A 25,292-nucleotide genomic window follows, 5' to 3' on the forward strand; every position below is an offset into this window, starting at 1 on the left:
GAAATTTACGATCAACGTACTTAAAACAACAACAAGATTTAGCCGCGAGTCTGCTAGCTTGAGGCTAATGCTATGTGTCAAAAGGAATGGACATATATTTTTTATCCCTGCAAAGAACTATTTGAATCCCTCAGGACACGCCACATCGCAAGATGATCGGTTGCTGCATCCAGGCGGGAAAGTCAAGTGGAAAATACCAATTGGTCTTTATACTGCCCCCAGGTGGCCGAGGTGGATTCATGCCATTGCCGTTCATTGCAATTGGGAGACCTGATTTGCAATCTCGCGGAACGAATTAAACTTGTATCTCAAGGTACTGCGGTAAAATGAAGATCACACGCAAAGTTTGCATATCGGCCTTCATGTGTCGGCATTAAAGCGATCGTCCGAAATACGGACGAGGGTTGAGGAGTACTGTATTCTCCTCTTTGGGGAGTCCCTCGCCTCCGTCAGGTGCAGACGACAGTGAGGGTCAACTCAGGCTGAACGTGAGCCATCCGCATCCCGAACACTTAAAGTGGATGGCATAGAGATGGACACTGTATGAGGTTTGTGATGTGTGTGATGTGTGTGTGTGTGTGCGCAAAAAAAAAAAAAAAAAAAAGCAATAAACACCATTAACAAGGTGCAGCCACCACCGCGTCTGGGTTGAGGGGGAGGGGGGGGATTAATATTGATATTGCAAGCTCACGTGTATAGGCTTTGATTTGTATGTGTCCGTGCGTGCGTGCGTGCGTGCGTGCGTGTTACTTTGCGGTGGAGTCCCTTCGCCACATCTGCAATGCAGCAGAAAATACACCAAAAAAAAAAACAAAAAAAAACGAGTAAGTGGGGGGGGGGGGGGCGAGGGAGGGGGAGCTCTGACAAAAGAGTGACACTGTCCTTTTTCTTCTTCGATTTGCAGCCCTCGTATGTAGCCGTGCTATTATTATGATGAGTCTCATATAATATGACGATTAGAATTCTTATTGGAACTCAATATCGAGTGAAAAGTCGAGCTTGTGATTGTTGGACATCCTGCATTGCACCGTGCCAGCTTCCATCCTTAACATCGAGTGACCTTTCCATGCACACACAAATGCAGCACAAAAAAAAAAAAAAATCTGTGTTTCCGTTGGGCCGTTCAGCCCAAATCGCCCTACGAGGCGTCTCCGTCTTCCTCACCCACAACAAGCCACCTCCGGAACGGGATTTGAACCGCACACCTTCACCTTTGCAATGGCACGCGTCCATCCACAAAAAAAAAAAAAAAGGGATTTTTATTTTTGTCGCTCTTCTTTGTACTCCACGGACATTTCCGTCAAATCATTGTCTTCCAAATTCGATTCGTTTGAGTCTTCCAGCTGTCGAAGCGACAATGACACTATTTTTGTATACAGAGGGGCACGGAAATATATGGAATCTCTCTCTGTGCCCAAGTGCGACACACAGCGTGTGCGTGTGTGTTGAGGATTTCCCAAACTCACCACGACGGGACGACAAGCTTGCATGCGCCAAATCATTTACTGGACACAAAAAGGAACTTTTCCCTCTATTTACTCTTCCAACCCTTGAAGGCCTCCCTCGAGCTGTCGCTAACCCCTTCAAATCTTCACCCTGCATTTGCAATATGACGTGCATTTATTTCTATAATAACTTACACAAAGTCAAAGATATAATTGAATAAAACAAACTAATATATTTGTATGATTGTAACACTGGTGGTCAGAGTGTCTTTTTTTTTCCTGATAGAAGTGGAACGAGGAAATTTAAAATTCGGCTCATCAAAAAAAAAAAAAAAAAAAGGTAATAAGGTGGAGGACTTCTTAATTGAATTAAGTGTGTGTGTCGCCATCCAATTGATTTTCCACTGATAACGTCAACACTTGTTGCTGATGCGTATGATCCCCGGGAAAACAATCCAATTTAACTCCACCGATAAAACGCCCGATGATCTATTGTTGATGCGCTCCTCACCGCTTCACCGTTAACACTTTTGCTTTTATGCTAATTAAATTGGCCGCGGACCAAATGGCGGCGGGAGCGGATCATAAATGATGCTGGCATGTTGTTGGTTAACCGCTAAGCGCCACGTCGCTCATTTGTTTTACGGCCTCGTCAACTTAGAGAAGAAGACTCGACCCGGTTTGACCGAGTCCCGACGCGAGACTTGCGATCAACAAAAGGAAAAAAAATTTTACTCCGAAATGTCTTCCTCAAAGAGGAGGAACTGCTCTCGCTGGAAAAGGAGGGACCAAGTGAGCAATACATGCAAGCAGTTATGGGCCGGGAATGACACACACACACACACACACGCCCCCCCACGCACACACGCCTCCCCCTTGACCGTTGGAATTGGAGCAGTGAGCAGTTGGCCCGTCCGGCCTGACTGACAGACAACAACAGTCGACTCAGACTGAAAGTCACGTTAAAGATCTCCACGGGACTTCCACGGGAAAAGATAAGACGAAGAAAAGACGCCAGACAAGCTGAAGAAAAAAAAAAAACACCTGTTCTGGCGAATTAGAGTTTTGTTGTTTTTGTCACTATGAAAAACGGTGACTTGATTCTGTTGGTGTGCGGCGTATGCAGCCTGAGTTCACTGGGAGGTAAGCAACAATAGTGTGTGTGTGTGTACAGTATATATATATATATACACATATATGTATATATATATATATATATATATATATGTGTGTGTGTGTGTGTGTGGATTGTTTTCTGCCATGAGGTGAGGGTGAATCTAGCGACCGTTCGCCCGTTCACATCCGTCTTCTGTTTGATTTCATACCGAGGTCACATTATGTCATATTTGGACTTTTATTGGTTGCCATTTCCATTTATATAAACCATTTGTGAGGTGACATGAGAGGCGAGGAACTCAGCGATAAGTTTTATAGACAGTTTGGAGCCCTCGACGCGCAAGCTAGCATCAGCTAAAAAACAAGCGCTGGAGTCGTTCGTTACGCCGCACGTTGGCTACTAACTAATCACTCATTTTCATAAACAATATTGCTTTAGCTAGCATCGAATGCTAATTAGCATTTGCAATGCAATGGTGGAGATGAAAATTCACATTACAACGTACATAAAAACACGTGTTTTTCTTTTTTCAACAGGTAAAAAAAAATTATCGTTAATAGCTGATATGAAATACTTTCATTCTAAAAACATTCGAGCATTGCCAAGCCCTACTATGCACATTCTGTTTACAAAAGGAGTTTGGTTTTTTTATCTTTGTATTGGATAGTTTATATGACTTTTTCATACTTGGGCTGACCTCTTATTAAAGGTAAAGTATTATGTTAAAATAAAATACCAGAACGGAAAGTCAGCCTCTTTCAGTTCCTAATTGTCAGGAGTTAAAGAAATATATATATTGACCAATTTATATCGGCATATATTTGTCATATCGCCCACATTCGTCCACGAACTGAGCACCTTTCCGTCATCATCCCGCCGTCCTTGTTCATAAAAAAAAAAAATCAACCTTCATCCCCGTCCTTCTAAAGCACTTCTGTTCTTGCATTTCAACAGTCCATAAAAAGGAAAATATATATTTTTTTTGAAAAATGTTGCATGACAAGAGGAAACCCGGCAGACCTTTCATAATTCCTAACGATTTCTTAAAGCTCATGAGTCGGATAATTTCTTCTTACCTAACCAAAACGTCCGGACTACAAAAATTGCTGATTTAAATTTGCAATCAGATCCGAGACATGACAGCCAATCACAACGTAGTGTGAGAAACTTATGATGGTCGGATAAAACGACTTCACCGATGAACCATTACCTCTCAATTGTTTTGGCCTTAATTTCCCATACATGTACAGCACAAAAAAAAAACAACAAAAAAAAAAAACCATCGCTGTTACTTACTCAGTGATTGGATCCAGACCACTTGTCGGCATCATTAGGTTCCTCTGAACTGCACGCCTTTTTGACTTCTGTCCTTGCTCGAAGGGTCCAGGTCAGATAGTCGCCCAGACTTATCAAGATGGCGTCTTTCCAATCCCATAGCGGCATTCCTGTCGAGCAGTGTGGAAGTTATTGAAGTCAAATGTTGAATTGACAATTATAGTAGCGCACTGCAATTTACTCTGAACTCATTCAAATAAGAATGCACCGCCTCATAAAAATCCAAAATGGAGATGAGCGGGGTCCCTGAGTCCATTATATGCTCTTTGTTGAAGGACATCTCAGTCATGGGATTGGGTAATTATTTTTATTCTTTTCCAAATGAGTCTTTCCAACCAGTTCTGTTTTCCAATTCTGGGGTGAATATTTTAGGTGAGGTGAGTATTTCCCACCATTACAACCAAATACCAAAAATTCAGAAATGTAATGATCGATTTAAACTGTATAAAATATACATTAATGTGTATATATATATATATATATATATATATATATATATATATATATATATATATATATATATATCGATGTGGAAATTTTGATCACGAAAGAATTTGTAATGATAACGGTCAAATGTTTAATTCTGGCACTAACAAAAATGCAGTTAAACTGTCAAAATGTTTCGTTCATTTTCATTTAAGTTTTTTTGTAACGTTACAAAATGTCACTTTGTAACAAGGACAAAATGCAAATGTTAAATTAAAATATCTATTTTATTTTCTCATTTTTATTTGAACAGTTTGGTTTTAATTGCTTTTATTATTCGTGTCCTTGAGGGTCTAGAAAAGGTGCTTGCAAATTGAATCTATTATTATTATTATTATTATAAAATCATATTTTAGTCAGAAAAATAATTATTCATTTAAAAAAAAAAAAGAAATCGGGAACTGAAAATCGAAAAACAAATCGAATTGAATCGTTACATCCCTTCTAAAAATGTCATGTCCTGTCATATTGCATTTCATGCTGGCAGAATATTCTTAACCAGAAAACATTTGATTCTGATTTCAACCACTGGCGTGTCTTTGCCATGATTTGAAAATGGAACCGGAAATGCAAAAATGACAGCATTTGGTTCAAACTCTTCATGACAAAACTGCGTCAATTCAAACAGCGCCTGACCGCCAATATTTGTTTGATTTGGACTCGTTCAGGAGCAGGCGATGTCGAGCAGGCCCTAACGAAGCAGATCTTCACGAACTACAACCTCAAGGTCCGGCCCGCACGCACACCCATGGAGCGCGTGCCGGTCCGAGTGGGCATGACGCTCTCCTCATTTGTTGGAATGGTGAGTTCAAAATGAACGGACGCAAAGAACTGTGGCATCGGACCGGATTTTGTCCCTCATATGACGCAAAGTTAAGTTCTGCTGGTTCCAGTAAGAGTCCCCCATGCTCAGTGCCCGTCCGTGGCAGCTGTCTGCCTGACATTCCTCTCTGTGTTTTAAATAGCCAGTCGGGCTCAGTCGAACAGACGCACTCGCATGAATACACACTCAACCGGTGAATCAAGTTTCAAACCTTTCAGAATCCGACAACCTTGACTTTTATTTCGTTTTCGTTTTCAGAATATGAAAAATGAAGAAATGAGCACCGTCGTCGTCATGAATTTGGTAAGCACTCGTGCAAAATGTGTCTTCCATCTGGACTCTTTATCAAAGTTATCTTTGCAAACAGGAGTGGAGAGACTACAACTTGTCGTGGGATCCCAAAGAGCACGATGGGATTGAGGTGTTGCGCATCCCCGCTTCAAAAGTGTGGCTGCCGGATATTTATCTGATTAACAAGTAAGGCATCATACGTCGTGAGGAAAATAAAACTTTTTTTTTTTTCCGTCTACTCATTCCTCAAAATGTTTTCGTTGACTTGCAGCAACGATGGCGAGTTTGATGTGGCGCTGCATGTTCATGTGCAAGTGTATAGCAACGGCAGGGTGACCTGGACCCCACCTGCACTCTACCTGAGCTCCTGCGGCGTTCGGGTGAGGGGAATATTCTTGACCAACAACACCTGTTAGTGCAAAGTTCAAAGTTTTCATCCCCACCCCCCTCGCCCTCCACCCAGGTGACATATTTCCCCTTCGACTGGCAGAACTGCAGCATGCAGTTCCGCTCGTACACGTACGACTCCACCGAGATCGAGCTGCAGTACGCCCTGGATGCAAACGGCAAGGAGATACGGGAGATCGAACTGGATGAGGCCTTCAGCGGTGAGGCAACAAAAACAAACAAAAAATAAATGAGAAGCACTGGGTTAGATATTGATTCCAACAACTTTGGAGTCAGCCAGCCGTCCCTCGAATGTCTCTAGTTGGTCGTAAATACCGAACAACCTCCCAGTGCGCATCAGACAAGCACACTTGCTATCCATTCTTAAAACCTCATTAATTTGTATTCATGTACACCGCTTTTGTTCGTCTACGGCGGGGGTCCTCAATCCTGTTCCTCAATGGCCGGTGTCTGGCCGCTTTTCCGTCGCTCCCTGATGCAACACACCTGATTCAAATGAGATAATCAGCAAGGTCTGCAGAAGCTCGACAACGATCCTGATCCTTATAGCAGGGCGAGATGGAAAACAGACAGGACAGCGGCCCTCGAGGAACAGGATTGAAGACACCTGGTCTACGGTTATTCATAAACGCGCTCTCAATAAAACTTAGTTGAGTTGAGATGTATTATCGTGCTGAGCGCGTGACCCCCAGAAAGCGGCGAGTGGCACATCAGGCACAAGGCGTGCAGGAAGAACATGAACAAAGACCTGTACGAGGACATGACCTTCTACCTGATCATCGAGAGGAAGCCACTCTACTACGTGCTGAACATCATCATCCCGTGCATCCTCATCACCATCATCGCCATCTTTAATTTCTACCTGCCGCCCGATGCCGGTAACATCCGACGCCGGCACGTCCAAATAATGTGTCGTGACGACTTTGCGTCAACTTTGCTCTCTCCGTCAGGTGAAAAGATGGGACTTTCCATCAACGTTCTCCTCACCCTCACCGTCTTCCTGCTGCTGTTGGCGGACAAAATTCCCGAGACCTCGCTGGGCGTTCCCATCATTGTCAAGTACATCATGTTCACCATGATCCTGGTCACCTGCTCCGTCATCCTCAGCGTGGTCGTGCTCAACCTGCACCACCGCTCGCCTAACACTCACATGATGCCCCTGTGGGTCCGCAGGGTGAGAACACGCCATTTGTCCAAACATCTTATTTTTTTCCATTACGACATTCGTCCTTTAATGAGACGATCCGCTAAAGCGTCAATCAAGGTCACCCTGAGAGCCAACGGCCGAGGAGATGGATCACATTACCCGGCGCGCTCGTTCTCCCGGGTTCTCTCGCTCCCCACAATTTCAGCATTTTGACGAATGTTTCCGGCTTCACCGAGCGAACGCGGTCCAATTAGATCTCACTTTGCCCGTAAATATTGCAACAAATGGAACTGAACCCTGCTCCTCTTGCGTAGATCTTCATCCGCATGCTGCCCCCATACCTCTGCATGCTGCGCCCCAAAGCCGAAGTGCCCCTGGCCCTCAAAACGCTCCCCGTCCAGCGGGAGAAAAAAGTGTTTGCCATCAACAAGGCCGCCGACGAGTACTTCATCCGCAAGCCAGACTCCTCCATCTTGTTCCCCAAACCCAACAGGTGAGGCCACGCCCATTAGCGATGAGGTCACCGGCGTTTCTGCATACCTCTTCATTATTGTCGAAAATAAAGCATTATAATGAGTGTGAAGAGCAAAAGGTCAGCCCGGGAAGGGTCTGTAAGAGCAATTTGATGAGGCCGCAGTCTGTCCCAAGACACACACACACACACACACACACACACACAGACGCACTTAATTGGATTTAGTGCATGTCTTGGCACCAGACACAGCCAGTTTTAGTTGAATTAGTCTAATGAATTATAATTTACTCCTCGCTGAGGTGCTACTTTGAGCACTGAGAAAAACTTGCGAGGACAACAAGTCTCTTCTCTTCCTCTTCCCTTATCGCTTTCTCCCCAAATGAGGAGCCCCCTCATGCCCTCCGCTCACATCGCAGAGGTCACAGCCTCTTTGCCAGGACCACCACTGCATCGTAAACTCATCGAGTGTTTCGAATGAATACCAAACAGGTTGTTCCGTGCTCAGGCCGATCCGGGAGGCAGAGCCACACTGCACTCTGGTGGTCACTTGCCAGACAGGAACAACCCGCAAGATCGAAAGCAAGAATCTGACCATGAACACTTACAGAGGTTCTTCCTCCCAATATGAGAAATCCAGTGGTGAGCGGTCAAGGCCTTCATCAAGGCCTTCTCTGCTGGCCTAACATAATCAAGAAAAAAATGAGCACATTCTTCACATTGATGTCATATTATATCCCAGTGTTGTAGTTTTAGGTGAGTTTTTATTCAATCAGAATTCAACTTGCTCGTGTTGCCAGGCAGATTTCACAATACCACGAGCAGGCACGATTCGTCTGAGGCCTGTTCTATCAAAGTCAATGAGCTTTCAGATTTGATTGATTTGATTGACAGTTGCGATAGCCAATCAGATCACGAGTTGGTTACAGTGAGCCTTCTCGCTGGCCTTACGCTGAAGGTAATGAACGTATTTTGTTTTTGGATACTCACTCGCGAGGCGGCAGCACTATGCGGAATCAACACGCCCGGAAGTCGTAACTGCCGACCGTTCGAAAATCTAAAATATATTCTTGCTTTTTTTAAACCACAATGGCCGAAGGAGGGAATTTAAATGCAGATACACTTGCGAGGCCTTTTTCAAGACGTTGTCGCGTCCTGAAACTCACTATCAGGACCCTATATCTGTACGCAGATTCCAAGCAGAGGGCAAATCTTCCGACCTGAGGAAATTCATCGACGGGCCCAGTAGTTACCTTTCACTGCCCCCCGAACTGAAGTCCGCCGTTGAGGCCATCACGTACATCGCAGAAGCGCTGCAAGCCGAGAAGGACTACGAAGCTGTAAGACTTGCACCAATCACAACAAATCGCTTTCATTGAAAACGGGAGTTTTAACGGCTGCTCTCTGATTCTGCTCCCCCCGTGCGTCCCAGCTGAAGGAGGACTGGCAGTACGTGGCCATGGTGGTGGATCGCATGTTCCTCTGGATATTTGTCATCTTCACCACCGTCGGCACCTTGGCTATCTTTATTAAGGCCAGCCTCAATCGCGCACCCACTGACCCGTTCTAACGCAATGTTCGAAAGAAAAAAATAAAATTTCGGGCTTGTTTTTTTTTAGGGTTTTTTTTTCTCGACTGATTTGCCTGGACATGTAAAACTAGAGGTTGGTCAGACAATAGTCGACTCCCATGCATATGAATGAACATCTTGAAGGGTCACAGATGAGCAGCCACGCTTGAGAACTTCAGCAAACGCGCAAACTCCAACGCGGCCCCCGAAAACCCGAGCTCAGATTCAAACGGGGAACCTCGCAACCGTGAGGCAGACGTGCAAACCGCGAGTTCAATTCAGTGCTAAAAATAATTCTACGTGTTCATCTGCGCCGGCGTGTGGATCCAGCGTGGCAGAAATATTCCGACGTGGTGTCAACAAATAAACGCATGAGGCACAGCAGATGCCATAATGACCCAGCTGTATGCTTTTCAACGCCATGTGTCGCAATGCGCCGCCGTGTGTCACATGCTTTTTGGATATTCCTGTGCCTAAACTAATCCTCTTTGTATTTAAAGCACTTATGTGTGTTTGTACATGGAGGCTATTCTTATGTTGCAGCTGTGAATAGCCCGTGTAATTCCCACTGTATAGGCGACCTTTTGGTATGTTTTTTTTTTCCCTCATTCTCTCCCCGACTCCGCCGTTTGGATGTCAACACACGTTTGCCTGCAAATGCCATTGGGATTGTGTTTTGTCACATTCATTTCAATAAAGATCTGAGGCGAGACGACGCAAAAGGTTTCATTTGTTTAAAGCAGGCGTGGGCAAACTACGGCCCGGGGGCCACATGAGGCCCGTTAAACGTTTTCATCCGGCCCGCCGAAAAAATTAAATGAATAAACCTTGTTAATGTTTGATTTTCTAAATACTGTGGTTTTTCAAAGATATATATATTGTTGTAATGCTTTTGTTCACTTTCACTTAAAAATTAATTCTCCGATGAGGTAAGGTTACCAAAACACTCCATCCATCTGCTCCTGGACCAGCCCCTCTGTCAAATTTTAGAACCCATTGTGGCCCCCCCAATCAAAAAGTTTGCCCACCCCTGGTTTAAAGAATGCTCGCATATGCGTTCTCTCACACATACAACCTGGCACTGGTTCAGCTATACGGTGGACTTCCCTGGCATTCACGTGTTAATCCACTGCCTGGCTGCACAAAGATGTTACATACAATAATACCATAACGAAATAATAAATCCAAAATTGGATAATGAAGAAAGCACACGCGAGGAACATTATCTTGCTGATCCTGAAAGTGTGGCAGCAAAGACCATGCGAGTGTCTCCACAAGGAGCCTGTGTCATTGAAGTATTTATATGGCGAGCAGCCACAAGGCAGCCGGTCGAGCCGGAGACGTTTTCCCTTTAGCCGCCATCAACCTGTGGCTGATTAACGACCTGTTTACGTTTTCCCTCCGGAGACCCTGACCGTTGCAAGGTAAACGGGAGACGGACCTAAGACAGGGCAGCTGAAAGTTGCGAACACGTTCGGGTGAGGCCCCCTTGACAGAGAAACATGGTGTGCTACAATTGATTGTAATCACAGTGAGGATGTTCGGTTGAAGGTACAGTTTGGGTACTTTTTGGGCCTTGCCAAAGCCAAAGTGAAGTCATTTGCTTCATGAGTGCAGAACGCACGTTACGAGAAACCTACAGGTCAGGAAAAAACGAATATTTGGTGCACGCCACCCAGGCGCACTCTTCGCCAAAAATATCTCCATTGTCATAGCGGACAACCCACTGGTAGTCCTTCATCGCCATCACACCACTACCGCCCCCCCACCCCCACTTCCTCTTTGTTCCTCCCCACAGTCCCAACATTCTCCGATTGGTGCGCCCCAACAGGTGTCTGCTGCAAAGGCTTCCCAGTACAAACACATTCCAACTTCTCGTCACTCCCAGCACCAGCACCCAATCAGGCGGTGGTTCCCCATCGTCGAGGTATGATCCCAAGCAGGCAAAGACAACAGCGAGGGAGATCTCGGTTGGACGACAAGCTGCCGAAAGGTGCCAAATAGATGAGTGCGAGGGTGGACATTTCTGAGCTGGAGCTACCGGAGAGCCACATCCGTCTGGGGGGAAGCTGCAGAGGGTTGACCTCTGGAGGTTCATGGACTCTTTGGGCGACCATAAGAAGATGAGGGGACCAAATAACATGAACGACATTCACCTGAACGTCAACCAACTAGCTATCGTGTGCCTTTGTCTCGCTTTTGCCGGTAAGGACACGATTGCTTCCTAAACTGTTCCTTTGATGTATTTTAGAACCGAGGATGCAAGGATGGCACGCAATATCTCAGCTCTAGGTCATTCCGAAGGTGTTTGATGGAGTTCTTTGACCTACCCCAAATTATTTCCTTAATGTTGTAAGCAGAGAGCGGCTCATCCACGTCCTAATTGATTGATGCAGCATTCCCGCTCAATACTCATAAGGGTATGATTGTTTCGTAATGAGCAAGAAAAGCGATGTCATTGAAAGGGCCCATTGTTGTCAAAAGGAAAAGCAATGACGTGATTGATTTTTAGGATCGGCCAGAAACAAACAGCGCTGCACACACAGCTCGGACATCTCCAGCTGTTTCAAGATATTCGATTATTATGAAATGAACGCAAATTGACAAAAAAAGTTGTTTGACTATTTAAAAAATGACTCGGGACGGTCCTCTCTGGCACATTCGATAAAACATATTATCACATCATTGTTTGATAATCAAGAGTCTATTTGGGGCCCAGATGGCGCTGGTATCCCAGACATCCCTTTGATCCCACTCCCCTGCTGCATATCAATTACATTAACTCAGTCACCTTTGCGACCCGCCACACACCACCAGCACCTGCCCCGCTGACCACTCGCTCTGCACGTCCTGGTTGTCCTTACTTGTCTGCCCCTCGTCTTGTTGGGGCACACATTCGGTAGGGAGGTCCACAATGTCATCAGAGGACAAATTCGGGTGCCCAGATCATCAAATAATTGTCTCTCAGTTTGCTAACCGCACTCTTTCCTTCCTCTCTTTGTGGCAGTCCGCTTCACCATTGACAATCATGCCATGTTTTTGTGGTTCATTCAACCGCTTGGTGTGCGACAAACCTTTGGCAACCCTCGGGTCCATTACTAATTAGTCAGCAATCAGTCATTTATTTTGTGTGTTGCCCCAGGTGCCTCAGAAACAGAGCGCAGGCTCCATCAAAAGATTTTTAAGAACTACAATTTGAAGGTACGACCCGCTCAGTACTGGGAGGAGAGAGTAATGGTGCGGGTGGGAATGACTCTGTCCCAGCTTGTCAGCTTGGTAAGAACACACACACACACACACACTCAAACATGCAAATGCAGTCATAAATGACTAATGGCTGACCTCGGATGAGTGTGTCTACCTGACTACAGAATGAGAAGAATGGCGAGATGACGACCAACGTGTTCATGAATCTGGTATGAGGGCACAAACACGCATAATCACTCCAGTCAAGTTCACTTGTCACTTTTCATGCACCACAAATGAGTTCCCGCTTTAGTTTTACCCTCATTCTCGCTCTGTCTTTTGCTTGGCGGTAATGAGAATTCTAAATTGGGGGGGCCTTGAATTTCAAGCAGGACGGATGCCGAGTCGTGATTTCATTAATAATGGACTGCGCTAAAGGAGAGGGAAGCGATTCTGCGTAGCTCTGATCTTGACTTTGAAGCGGTACTGTCAAGGTTAAAGTATGACATGTCGGCAGGAGTGGAAAGACTACCGCTTGTCGTGGGACCCGAAGGATTACGACAACATCGATGTTTTGAGGATCCCCGCGAACAAGGTGTGGCGCCCTGACGTCTACCTCATAAACAAGTGAGTGTCCACGGTTTGTTTCTCACAACTTTCCACGTCGAGAAAACATCGCGTGTCTTTTGTCGTTCGTCCCTGCAGCAATGATGGTCAATTTGACGTCGCTTTATACGTCAACGTCTTGGTGTACAACGACGGGACAGTCAACTGGCTTCCACCGGCCATCTACCGCAGTTCTTGCTCTATCGAGGTGCAGCCTGGTTGACTTCAGTCGCCGTCTCAGTGCGCTTTTCACCCCGCAAACTCTTCCACAGGTGGCGTATTTCCCCTTCGACTGGCAAAACTGCAGTATGGTTTTCCGCTCGTACACTTACGACGCCTCGGAAGTGGAGCTGCAGTATTATCTGGACGATGATGGAAAGGAGATCCGGGAGATAGTCATAGACGAGAACGCGTTCACAGGTGAGGGACCGACTTTGCTAGCGTGTCCTGAGACCTTTATCTTGACTTTCTTCCCGTTTCCTGTCACGCAACAGAGAACGGCGAGTGGAACATATGCCACAAGCCCTCAAGAAAGAACGTCAAGGAGGATCTGTATGAGGACATCACGTTCTACCTGATAATTGAGAGGAAGCCTCTTTTCTATATCATCAACATCATTGTTCCCTGCATCCTCACGAGTGTCTTGGCGATTTTCGTCTTCTACCTTCCCCCCGGAGCAGGTGTGAAACTGAAGTTGTCTTCTTGTCCTCAAAAAACAAATGTGTTAGAGCGCCTTGTCGTCTGTCACACTTGTTTGTTCCTTAGGAGAGAAGATGACCCTCTCCATTTCGGTTCTCATCGCCTTAACGGTCTTCATGCTGCTGCTGGCGGACAAGGTCCCTGAGACGTCGCTGGCCATCCCCATCATCGTCAACTACGTCATGTTCACCATGATCCTGGTCACCTTCTCCGTCATCCTGAGCGTGGTCGTCCTCAACGTGCACCACCGAACACCCAGCACGCACATCATGCCCAGCTGGGTTCGTAGTGTGAGTCGAATGCTTATTCACTTCATCGTCTTTCCCTTTCGGATATAGCTTATTCAGAGGTGTCCTCGGCAAGTCATCCTACTCCATTTCTTTCGGTCCAACTTCTGCTCCAAGTCTGCCCGAACAACATCCATAAATCTCCTCTTTGCCTCCTACCTAGCCGCTCCATTTCTAGAATCTGCCCAACTGTACATCCACGTGGTTCTTCTGCTCATGTCCAAACCATCTTAATTTGTCTTCTCTAGTTTTGACTCGGGCGGCACGGTGGACCAACTGGTTAGCACGATGGCCTCACAGTGCAGAGGTCGTGGGTTCGATTCCGGCTCTGGCCTTCCTGTGTGAAGTTTGCATGTTCTCCCTGTGTCAGCGTGGGTTTCCTTCGGGTACTCCGGTTTCCTCCCACATTCCAAAAACATGCATGGCAGGGTGATTGGACACTCTAAATTGCCCCTAGGTATGAGTGTGAGCGCGGATGGTTGTTCGTCTATGTGTGCCCTGCGATTGGCTGGCGACCAGTTCAGAGTGTCCCCCGCCTACTGCCTGAAGACAACTGGGACAACAGGGTTCCAGCACCCCCGGCGACCCTTGTGAGGAGAAGCGGTACAGATAATGGATGGATGGATCGTTTTGACTCCAAAGCAAATTACCTACTGTATATGATGGAAAATCCAAAAGAGCCAGGATTTGAGTTGCAAATTCCTGGAAGTTACCAAATTGAAAAATGCCAATTCCCGGAAATTCCCGTGGAAAGTTTCCAGTTTTGGTCATTCCAAATGTTGCCTTCTTAACGTGCCTCGGAACTTTACCAGAAGCTTTACACCTGCTCTAAAAAGCACTCTGATTTCTGGCTTGTAGTTCTTCATAAATTTCCTGCCCAAGTATATCGGCATGACCCGGCCCGAGCAAGAGGAGGACCTTTTGAAGGAGGATCCTTGTGACGAATCATCAGCCCCAAGCTTCAACGGACGACAGCCGGGAGGGGAGTACTTCTTCCGCAAGATCAACCCCGATCTCGTCATACCTTGGAGAGGCAGGTAAAGTCATAGAAATGCGGTCGTAACGTTAACGTTACTTTGCTGTTGCCACTCATATCCTCATTCAGTACAAACAAGCTAAGCCCTACGACCCAGCCGCAGCCGCAGCCGCCTGCTCCTAAGCCGCCATTTTGCTTGGGCATCAGGGTCTAATCCTGCTGAAGACGTGTGAAGATTTGTGCGATGACGAAGCGTGTCACACTCAAGTTTATTCCTTCATCCGCTTTATCTCGGAGGGCCGTTTGAAGCGAGGCGTCGATCTTCGCACACCATTTGTGAGGATTATTGTGTCATCATTTATCGGCAGGAAGGAGTGCTGCAGTCTTGCAGCGCATGTTGTCACACCATTCCTTAGCCACTCGCACAACTTCCGACTGCGCGTTTGTATGTGGAGGTCAGAGGTCAAGACTCGACCTTTTGATTTAGGAGCTCACTGCTGCCATCAGTCAGCCCTCGGATGCGTGATCCTCACACAGTCGTGCCCCGCACAGGATACCGGGGTCAACAGCAACACGTGCAACAAAAACGTGTCTACTGTTTCAGTTTTTCTCAGTTTGAAAGTGTTGCCTTTGAAAGTTTGAGTGTAGCTGCGTCAGACTGGAGGCAAAATGCTCTAAATAAAACAGCTCATGAAGGGCAGCGTTTCGTCCAACTGATCACAGTGCAAGCATCCCGTGTCTTCCTAATTCTTTTAGGTGCGAGAGCCCGGTGCGGCTCCAGAGGCTTCCGGAGACGGACGGATTCTGTTTGATCCTTCCTCCCAACCTGAAGTCAGCCATCGCCGCCGCCACGTATATGGCCGAGCAGCTCAAAAAGCAAGATACCGACGATTCGGTGAGAAACATAATCTGTTCGGACCGGAATTTACAAACTCAATTTGAGTATTTGATACATGAATCGGATTTCTCGTTCTTACGAAAATTTCCCGTGGAAGTACTGCTTCCAGTACGTTTTTGGAACTTTTGGGTTTTTTTTTGTCCAATCAGACTTTAGCATCTCTCTGTTGCCATGTGAATCTAATCTGCCCGTCTTCACAATCAGTCATGCTGACCGGTGTAATTCCAACTTTCGGGTTTTTCTTTAAACAACTGGCTTTTAAATATGCTCTGTCAGGGCTAGTCATGTCAGCATTCTTCCATACTCTGATTGGTCCGAGCAAAACTTGTTCTAGAGACATGTTTTGGATAAACACCGATTGCGTACGGTTTTTGTACAGTCCTGATGGTTTCTGCTGGTGCATGTGTGCGCAGATGACAGAGGACTGGCAGTTCATCGCCCTGGTGGTGGATCGTCTCTTCCTGTGGCTTTTTGTCATCATCACTACTTTGGGCACTTTGGCGATGTTTTTGGACGCCAGTTTCAACTACACGCCAGACAACCCCTTCCCGTAAAAGGCCGCCAAATCACCCTCGTCAAGTGTCCATACGACCACAGCCTCGTACGGTTGATTAATTTTAACTTACAACGCAGCTCGAGATAATGTGACTGTAATGATCCTGCAAAAATCCCATGAAGTAACAGATGTTTCATTTTGTCAACATTTAATTAGCAAACGATGCTATTTATATTAAAAAATGTCCTTGTTTTCTATTCAATTCTGGTGCACAACAAGAAACTCCAGCAACATAATTGGCTTACAGAGTGATCGTGATGTCACCGACCTATTTTCAGGCTCGCTGGTGTGCAGCCTCTCGAGGTCCGACACACGCTGCGTAGCGCGCACACAAATTCGGCAAATGTGTTATTTTGGCCACAGACAAAGGAAGGCCCCTTGCTAGCTGCAGACTGGGAGAATGAGCACACAGAACAGCACCACAGTCCACTGGTCCCCGTCCTGCTGCTAGCCCACTCAAGTTGGGCCCTGTTGCATAAGAAGCTTTCGGGAGCAAAACAACGAGCAAGAAGCAAAGGGCGGCACCAAGCCCTCCCCCCCCCCGCGCTTCAGAGAAAAGTCGTGCGTGGGCGCTTTATTGCTAATGCCTCGCTAACTTCCAGGGACACTTGTGGGACTTCAATCGTCGGATTAGCCCTCCTTCTCGTGCACTTCAGACCAAGTGGAGGCCTCAGAAATGTGAAAAGGGGGGGTGGGAGGGGGGCTACCCCGTGCGTGTGAGAATGCTTGAAGTGCTTGTCTGTGGGCTGATTTAGCTTTTCTTCTATTGCCCATCGAACAACGGCAAATGCGTCTTTACTGCTCTAATAAAGACGGGAAACGTGGAGTGCAAGAAGAAGTCAGGGAGGGGGCGGCTTTGGAGAGCAATTCACTGTTTTTGTGTTCTTTGCAAGCCAAGATCATCAAATAAATCAGGTTACCAATGGCGACAACATCGGTAGGTCCCAGACTGTCCACATTCCCTCCTCCTCCTCCTCGTCTTCATCTTCTCCAACATGGAAAAGATACATCAAATAGGGGCAGTCCAGGGCAACAATAAGGCAATTCTTGTGAGAGGAGAAGTTGAAAGCAAGACAAAAAGGTCAGGACAAGTCACTGGAAAAGGCAAAATAAGACCTTCAAATATCTGACTCCCAACCAATGAAAGATTGACGTGCTGAGACGGTGCGCTGTGGGAAATGCTACAATTTCACTTAAAGTCCCTGCAAAGTGAAAGTAAACATGTCTTGAAATTTATACAGCACAGAAAAGAATCTTGTTAACAACTCTGCCTAAAGATAAAAAGTTATCAAAAAAAAAAAAAAACGATACCACCCGGACAACTGTCAAATACCAAGAATGGAAAATGGATGCTACTTTGTCAAACTTCTTACGCGGGTCTACTCATAACTACAAGTAGCAAAATAAAGCCTCCAACGGCTGGACTATATACTACCCGGTCGTCACGGGGATTTTTCACAGCCAACAACGAGGCACTCTAAAGTGGATGTGCCAGCCCTGAAGCCACAAAAAAAATGTCCCCTTCTTATTCGTGCACTCACGGCAGACAATGAGGCGCTCGAAAGGATCCACGCCGGCACGACACAAATCATACTCAGTAATAATCCCAAAATGTGTATTTCTTTTACAAAAAAAAAAATGTGTCTTTATTGAGCTATCTATGCCAGTGACGTATAATGTCTGGCAGAACAATAAAATGTTTTACCACTAGAGGGCAGGAGATACATTTAAATGTATCCACAAAGAGAATACAACTTTGTGAGTATATTCAGATTATTATTATTTTTAGTATATACTTTCCACACTTTTTGTGACATTTCTGTCGAAAATATAAAAGGCTGAAATGTGCATTTTGCTAATTGTCCATTCACATGTTTTCTCCTCTCGTTTTCCAGGCCCTCATTAGAAAATCACTGTTGGGGATGTGCTGTAAATCAGCTCCGAGCTTTTTAATTGTCTGTGCGGAGGGGGCACGATCTGGGTCAGTTCACATTCTACACACTCATCGGGGGCAAACTATGCAAAAAAAAAACAAAAACAGACCCTCCGTCATGTTTCTGCGGACAAAACAAGAATCCATCGGGACAACCTGTTGCTTCGCTTGGAAGTGGAGGGAACATTTCCCAGCAGCCACTCCACACATGACAACAACACACACCCACATCTTGCACGCCCATCCCCAAGAAGACCCCTCCGAGCACACACACACACGCGCAAAGTCCCATACAAGCGCATTTTGCGACCCAATCGAAGGACTTTGACTACATTCTGGAAAGGTGGCCTCGTTTCCTTTCGGGAAAGACAAATGGCCAACTCGGGGATTCAACTTTTGGGATTCTTCATGTCGCTGACGGGCATCGTGGGCCTGATCATCGGGACCATTCTGCCCCAGTGGAAGATGTCGGCCTACATCGGCGACAACATCATCACGGCCGTGGCCATGTACCAGGGATTGTGGATGTCTTGCGCCTTCCAGAGTACGGGACAGCTGCAGTGCAAGATCTACGATTCCATCCTGCAGCTTGACAGTAAGTAGCGACACTTGCAAGGAGTTGAAATTGTCGGGGAAATCAAGTACCTGTTCATTCACTTTTGCAAAGCGGTCCGACAATTCTACATGGAGCATCAAAACTAAATCGACATTGCAATGTTGGAGTGCGCTTTTTAAATTGGAAGGGCTGCAACTTTGAGAAAAAAAATATATCGCTTTAAGATCCATTTGTCTTTATTTTAGCACAAACCTAACCAATAAAAGCCAAAACATTTAGGCATAAAAAAAATCTGATATTGTGTAATTTAATTTAATCTAAACTTTAGAATCGTTTGGATAGGATCATCCGATAATTTGAATTATCTGCATGCGGAGGCGCGCTGCCATCGTTAATAATCCAAGGTTTCTCAGTCAGATTTTTTTTTTTTTTTAAATATTTTTAAATATTTTTTTTTTTTTTCATGTATTGAATGTTTCTAAGTATTATTGGACTGATTTTATTTAGAGTTAAATTGTTATAATTTTTTTAACAATGCATTTCAATGGCCGCCAAAAGTGCACACATTTTGGCTATTCGTGAATAGTGGTTGTCAACTGTAAAGTAAATAAATGTTTTTTAAACACTTTATATTGATGACTTCGTCCGCTGATTGGCTCTAAAATCCTGATTGTGTAAGGCCTATGTGGTACAGATGAATTATTTCTTATGTTTGCTCAAAAAATATATGGGAAGAGGACCTTGGAAAAAATATTAAATCACAATCTCAATATTGAGTAGGGAAAAACATCGCAATTCGATCATTTGTCCAAATCTTTCAGCCCCACCCCTTTCACACAACTGACCCAATCCAAACACATGCTACGGACGGGAATCGCCAGGTGGTGCAAATAATTCATTTCCTCTCTTAGAAATGCGCGCCTCTACCTTTCAGTTTTGTTCTCAAGCTCCTGAAGTCACCGTTGCGATTCAATGTGAATTTTTCAATCACACTTACTTCAATTAAAAGTCCATTTAAATTGAAAGCATTCTTGAAAAAAATGCTTTCTGAGAGCAACTTTAGATGAAAGCTGCTCCACTTCCAGAAGGTTCCACGGGACCTTCTCAAATAATAAGAGGCCCTGCAACAGCACCACGACTCCCCTCGCTGCAGGAGGGTTCTGTTTGTGTGGGCCGGGCCGGGTCGGACTGGCACAGACTGGTTCTAGGTGGACAGAGACAAAGGAAGGTTCGCCGTGTGATGGGTTTATTGGCGGTGGAGGGCACGGGGGGGCGCTGACAGATGAGGAGCGGACAGTCGTATTTCAAAGTGTGGCGCCACAGCGTTGTAACCCAGGGTTTCGCTTCCAGGAAGAGTTGACGCTGAGGCGACCCAACTGGCACGCAACCAAAGCGAGCACACACATAATAAAAAAAACCCGGCGGTGGAATCCATCCTTTTGTGCAGCGCCTACACAGCTCGTCGAGAAGTTTATTCATCGAGCGCATCCTCATCATAACAGAATTGAATTCTCTTCAGGTTCTCTTCAGGCCACCCGGGCGCTGATGATCGTGGGTATCATCGTGTCCGTGGCGGGCCTGGGCGTGGCCTGCATGGGCATGAAGTGCACCACCTGCGGAGGGAACGACAAGCTCCGCAAAGCCCGCGTCGCCATGACGGGGGGCATCATCCTGCTAGTGGGGGGTGAGTTTTACGGCGCCTGCTTGTGACATCCAATACAAGAAGCGCACAAATGGCAAGAGGGCTCACACACTGTATTTCAGTATTTTGTTGGATTCCACCAACGAAATGCAAAACTGTTTCTGCACATTCATATATTCTCTTCATGTTGATCTGATAAACAAGTACGGTAGAACTTTGATTTAATGCACCAGTTGGGGGAAGGGCTTGTCCCTAACAGCCTGTTAGCCTTGTCATTGAAATAGTTTTTTTTTTTTTTCGAGCTGAAAAATTCCCAGTACCGTGCAAAATTATGGTAAATAGTTATTAAAAAAAACTTGTTTGAAACATTTTAAACTTTATCCAAACTCACCTTCCTGGTGCTTGGGGGAGTATTATGACGTGCATCTGGTTGCTTTCATGAGCAATCATGTTAGCGATTCCCTTTTTTTCCACATTTGTTCCAATTCGATGCCAAAGGCTTCATGTGGAACCAAACCACTGTGTAAAAACAAACAACATGTACACTATTCACTGCAGTCAAGACAACAGCCATGGATATAAATAGGTCGATAAGACATGCTTTTTTTGAGCGAGCTGCTGCCTAAAGCTAAGAGCTAACGTCAACGCTCATCTTTGAAGGGATTCTCGCCCCTGTCAACATGGCGGTCAGACGGACACGCTTTTCAAGCTGCTCAATTACTGCGGCGTGTTTGTTTATGATGAGAAAGCAGCGCAAAGCGGAAACACGAAGCCAGTCTCTATCTGTTGACGGCGCCACAGCGACGTTTAGTGGCGCTGTGGAGATTTGCACCCAATTTTGGAACGAGCAGTCTTTGAATTGAGTAGACTGAGCACAATTTCCGCAATGTAAATGACGTGACTTGGATTTTTTTGGGGGGTGAAGGCGAGGGCGGGGACGCGGCAGTCGTGTCTGAAAATGTGTGTACGACGACTTTTTTCGCCAACGGTCTTTATTCCAACTGCCTGAACAGGTGTACACATTAACGCACTCCTACTTTGCGACACTGTCGTAACATTGTTTTTAGCAGTATGGTTTACGGCCACGTGCAACAGGGGAGGGGGGAACACAGGACAGGGGGGGTTGAGACAGTAATTTAAATTGGAACTACTTTTAAAAAACTAATTATACATTTATGGGGAGAATGATATTTAGCACAACAAAGCAAACAATTTGTTTGCAATTTTATGTTTTATTTTTACTAATATTTATAAGTTGGGTGAGCAATTAGTGCTGTAAACTCTTATTTTGAGGGTTTTTTGTTACAATGCTCAGTTCCACTTTACATTACCCAACACAAGGCTAAACTGCTACTAAAACCTCTCTTTTTTAACTTTAGGACTGTGTGCCATTGTGGCTTGCTCCTGGTTCGCTCACAACGTGATCCGCGCGTTCTACAACCCCTACACTCCTGTCAACACCAAGTAAGCTACATTTGTCGTTTTACTTCAATGACTTTGAGGTTTGTTTTTTTTTCATACCATTCCGGTTAATTCCGCAGGTTTGAGTTCGGCGCCGCCATCTTCATCGCGTGGGGCGGTTCCCTTCTGGACGTCCTGGGCGGGGCCATGTTGGCCGCCTCTTGTCCACGCAAGAAGCAAGTGTCCAAGTACCCATCCATGGCGAGTTCACGCTCCGGGCCTGCCAGCAGCAACAAGGAATATGTCTGAATGTTATCGGTGTTATACAAAGATGTCCAAGTGAAAATGTGTGTGGGCCATCACTGAATCACTCAAGTGGGACTTTTGTTGCATTGAAAAATTGCTTGACTGTCTCACTCAGCCCGAGTGTTTTCGACACGTGTTTACACAAATGCTATTCACTATTAGATTCTAAGAAAGAGGCAGGCCTAAAAGCTGCAGCCTAAATGGTGAATACACAATTGTCCACACTTGCACATACAATTTAGGCCAAGCACCTATTTTATAGTCACACATCAGCCCCTGGGTTGAAAGCTATTTATTTGGCCAAATGTAGGATGGCTTTTAGATTCCAGGTTTGGAGATTGATGTCATATTTTGGAGAATTGTGTTTTTTTTATATACAAGACATACTCTTGGTGCATGTAACCGATAATATGTAGAAATAAAGGCTTTGTAACATTCGATCCATTTTCCAAAAAAGGAGGGAAAGAGCGAAACCTCAAATTGGTGCTAAAGATGTAAAAAAAATACATTTAAAAATCTGAAGAGAAAATTCACACCATGCATCACATGAGGCCATGTTTAAAAAAATGTTTCCACAACATCCTGTAGAAAGATATGTTTATTTCCCCGGATGCACATTTGAAAAGTTGAATTTCATGCAAACGGGCGATACAATTCACATCAAATAAAAATCTTTTTTTTTTTAAAACAAAAAAAAAATACAAGTGTTACAATTTCACAGCCTCCACAAAAATTAAGAGAAAAACAAAGTCACGTTATACCAGCATGAGCATCTCAGGACAATCATAGCAACAAAAATAATAAAGTCAGTTGGTGCTTCTTCTTTGGGTGATTGTCTCAGCAAATCAGTAAATTGTAACTTCCAGTATGCTGACTAGAACATGGCAATGGAGTCGAGACATTCACAACTGGACAGGATCATCCTACCACTTCTCCCTTAAGCATGCAGGCAACGGCGGTGCAGTGTCAAAGTACGACGACGTAGCCCTTTAAAATGTCACATACCAAGTTCGGGGAAAATGCTCTCGCAGGCTCCATGCAAAGAACACGCGTGACAGGCATCCCCCACAAAGTGCAAACAACTTCAAAGTTGACAAAATAGCAATTGGAAATGATTTGTTTGTTTGTTTGAAAGCACAGTTCTTCACATTTTACAAACAACAACAAAAAGCTGTACTTTTTCTGATATCATAAATAACAAGCTTTCATCCACTGGATTATACAGTTAGCACACTACCAGTATCAGCAGTATGGAGGACAGCCGTCGGACAACAGGATGCCGTGAAGCCATCACAAGAGGGGGGGGGGCAAAAGACCATCTTCTCACCGGCACTCCTTCAGAAGCTCAGTCGGCAGGTCGCCGTGGACCTCCCGCACCACGCGGAGCCATCCCAAAGTCTGAAAGGAGGTGAAATCAACAGCTTGTATTTTACAATGATGACGGAGGCTCCCGCCGGCGCCCTCCGAGGGCCCCGTCGCGTCATCGTTTGGACATGAGCGCAGGACCAGATGGAGACACTGGGAAGGAGGTCTCCCGGTTCAGGACAAGGGGAGGGACACGGGACACTGGCCGTTGTTGTTCATGATGTCGTCCAATACTTCGTCGTCCAAGTCGACTGAAATACAAATGTTAAATAAAAAAGAGGGGCAAAGGTTAAGGTTAAAACTCACAACCTGGACTGTGGGGCAAAATTGTACGTTAAGCTATGATATGTGGTTGTTTGAAACCCACAAAGCGCGATTAATTCTCTTTGAGTCTCACCTTTCTTGGAGCGGCCAATCTGCCCCAGTTTGGGGGCCCTCTGGCCGAGCCGCTGGGGGTTAGGAGCATTGGGCCCCCCGCCTTGGCCATGTTGTGCCCCGGGCCCGGGCTGTAGGGGCGGCCCCGCAGGTGGGATCAACTCGGGGACGCCAGACGCGCCGTACATAGCTGCAAAGAGGCGCAGCACCTATTTCGACCGCTAGATGTCCCCACAGCCAAGGAAGACGAGCGTTCTGTTGTTGCGCTTCACTTCCGGAGTGGATCTCGCGGTTCAATAAAGACAATTTTGGGGCTGTGAATTAAAAAAAAAAAAAAAAAACACTGGTTTAAACAAATGTCCCAAACACGAGCAAGGCTATCGCACTAAGTGAAGGTAAAGTTACGAAAGCACAGTTTATCGAACCGTCAGCACCCTGTCAAGATTCCTCTAAAAGCTGGGTTCGAATCTCTCCATCAGCACATTTACAAAAGGTCCAACGGCGAATATTACCTAATTCCTCCTCAGATGAGGTCCGCAGTGACGAAAGGCTGAAAAAGAAACGAGCCACACCGCAAGCGTGTTGTTGTTTACTGGAGCTCTCTCTCTCTCTCTCTCTCTCTCTCTCTCTCTCGGCGCGCTGCAGAAGGCGAGTGAGTTTATTTAAAGGAGCCTCACTGCTGTGGGCTTTTCCTGCCGTTTAATCTCTCACCCTGCTCCCCAAAACGTGCTCGTCATCTGTCGGCTGGTGCGAGGCACACTGCTGCTGACGCCTGGTGTCATTGTGCAAACTTAAACAGGGAGGAGGTGATGCGTAATTGCGCACGTCACAGAGCGCTCAGCGTGACTCAGCCTCAGCCAATGAGTGACACACCTCGATAATCCGCATCCATAAATCATGAGATGCTATTTTTTTTGTCACTGAGGGACTCACGCTGCAAAAGGCACAATTTGATTTTTTTTTTTACATTGAAAGAATCATTTAAGTTGGAACAACTTCAAAATGTAACGTGTTGCCATTGATGATTGGATCAGAAAAGGGACAATTAAATGAGAAAAATATTTTTGGCCAATCGCCCAATTGGAAGTATCATTGAAATGTATTGCCATGAAATGTCGAGTTCACGTAGCTTTTTTTTCTTTTTTTTTGTGCAGCGAATAACATGCCACAAAATCCATATTAATTATGGATTATATTGCTAACACTTTGACCAAAACATTCCAAAAACTTCATTTCATTTGATATTGAATATTTTAAATGCGACATGAATGTCAGTGTTTAATCCACCCTCTCCAAAATCCAAGTTGTGTTTTTTTTACATTGTGCTCCATCCAGCATACATGTGAGCGAAGGTCATATCTGAAGGTGTGAACAATTTTGCTTGAACATTTGCAGATGTTTGAGGATTTTCA

The 25,292-nt window shown here is 45.5% G+C and overlaps 4 protein-coding genes and 1 long non-coding RNA gene across 5 annotated transcripts in view; 3 read left to right on the plus strand and 2 right to left on the minus strand.

Moving 5' to 3' along the window:
* Positions 1-22,115, minus strand: part of LOC148339099 (uncharacterized) — a 57,523-nt gene extending 35,408 nt beyond the window's left edge. The window contains exons 1-3 of the long non-coding RNA XR_015842770.1: positions 21,955-22,115; positions 20,825-20,952; positions 3,859-4,007 (exon numbers count right to left, since the gene is read on the minus strand). This is a non-coding gene — a long non-coding RNA (uncharacterized LOC148339099). The remainder of the gene's footprint in view (positions 1-3,858; positions 4,008-20,824; positions 20,953-21,954) is intronic.
* chrnb1 (cholinergic receptor, nicotinic, beta 1 (muscle)) lies at positions 2,345-9,809 on the plus strand. Its single transcript, XM_088292421.1, has 11 exons — positions 2,345-2,588; positions 5,052-5,185; positions 5,465-5,509; positions 5,574-5,683; positions 5,769-5,877; positions 5,961-6,105; positions 6,598-6,783; positions 6,856-7,079; positions 7,367-7,545; positions 8,717-8,864; positions 8,957-9,809. Exons 1-11 carry the CDS (start codon positions 2,528-2,530, stop codon positions 9,092-9,094), a joined length of 1,479 nt encoding a protein of 492 aa, XP_088148547.1. The 5' UTR covers positions 2,345-2,527; the 3' UTR covers positions 9,095-9,809.
* On the plus strand, positions 10,987-16,401 carry chrnb1l (cholinergic receptor, nicotinic, beta 1 (muscle) like). The gene is made up of 11 exons (XM_088292877.1): positions 10,987-11,299; positions 12,237-12,370; positions 12,466-12,510; positions 12,798-12,907; positions 12,986-13,094; positions 13,159-13,306; positions 13,381-13,566; positions 13,652-13,875; positions 14,731-14,909; positions 15,605-15,743; positions 16,160-16,401. Exons 1-11 carry the CDS (start codon positions 11,191-11,193, stop codon positions 16,298-16,300), a joined length of 1,524 nt encoding a protein of 507 aa, XP_088149003.1. The 5' UTR covers positions 10,987-11,190; the 3' UTR covers positions 16,301-16,401.
* On the plus strand, positions 18,402-22,886 carry cldn7a (claudin 7a). Its single transcript, XM_088292423.1, has 4 exons — positions 18,402-18,830; positions 20,311-20,475; positions 21,813-21,897; positions 21,975-22,886. The coding sequence occupies exons 1-4, from the start codon at positions 18,608-18,610 to the stop codon at positions 22,141-22,143; spliced, it is 642 nt and encodes a 213-aa protein (XP_088148549.1). The 5' UTR covers positions 18,402-18,607; the 3' UTR covers positions 22,144-22,886.
* Positions 22,721-24,662, minus strand: LOC148339104 (uncharacterized). The gene is made up of 3 exons (XM_088292424.1): positions 24,393-24,662; positions 23,903-24,194; positions 22,721-23,756 (listed from the first exon to the last, which is right to left on the minus strand). The coding sequence occupies exons 2-3, from the start codon at positions 24,066-24,068 to the stop codon at positions 23,680-23,682; spliced, it is 243 nt and encodes an 80-aa protein (XP_088148550.1). The 5' UTR covers positions 24,069-24,194; positions 24,393-24,662; the 3' UTR covers positions 22,721-23,679.
* Positions 24,663-25,292: the final 630 nt, after the last annotated feature.

The sequence above is a fragment of the Idiotropiscis lumnitzeri genome, chromosome 4 (genome assembly GCF_059441095.1).
Source record: "Idiotropiscis lumnitzeri isolate Australia: NSW breed Sydney's pygmy pipehorse chromosome 4, RoL_Ilum_1.0, whole genome shotgun sequence".
In the NCBI taxonomy this organism is placed as follows: Eukaryota; Metazoa; Chordata; class Actinopteri; order Syngnathiformes; family Syngnathidae; genus Idiotropiscis; species Idiotropiscis lumnitzeri.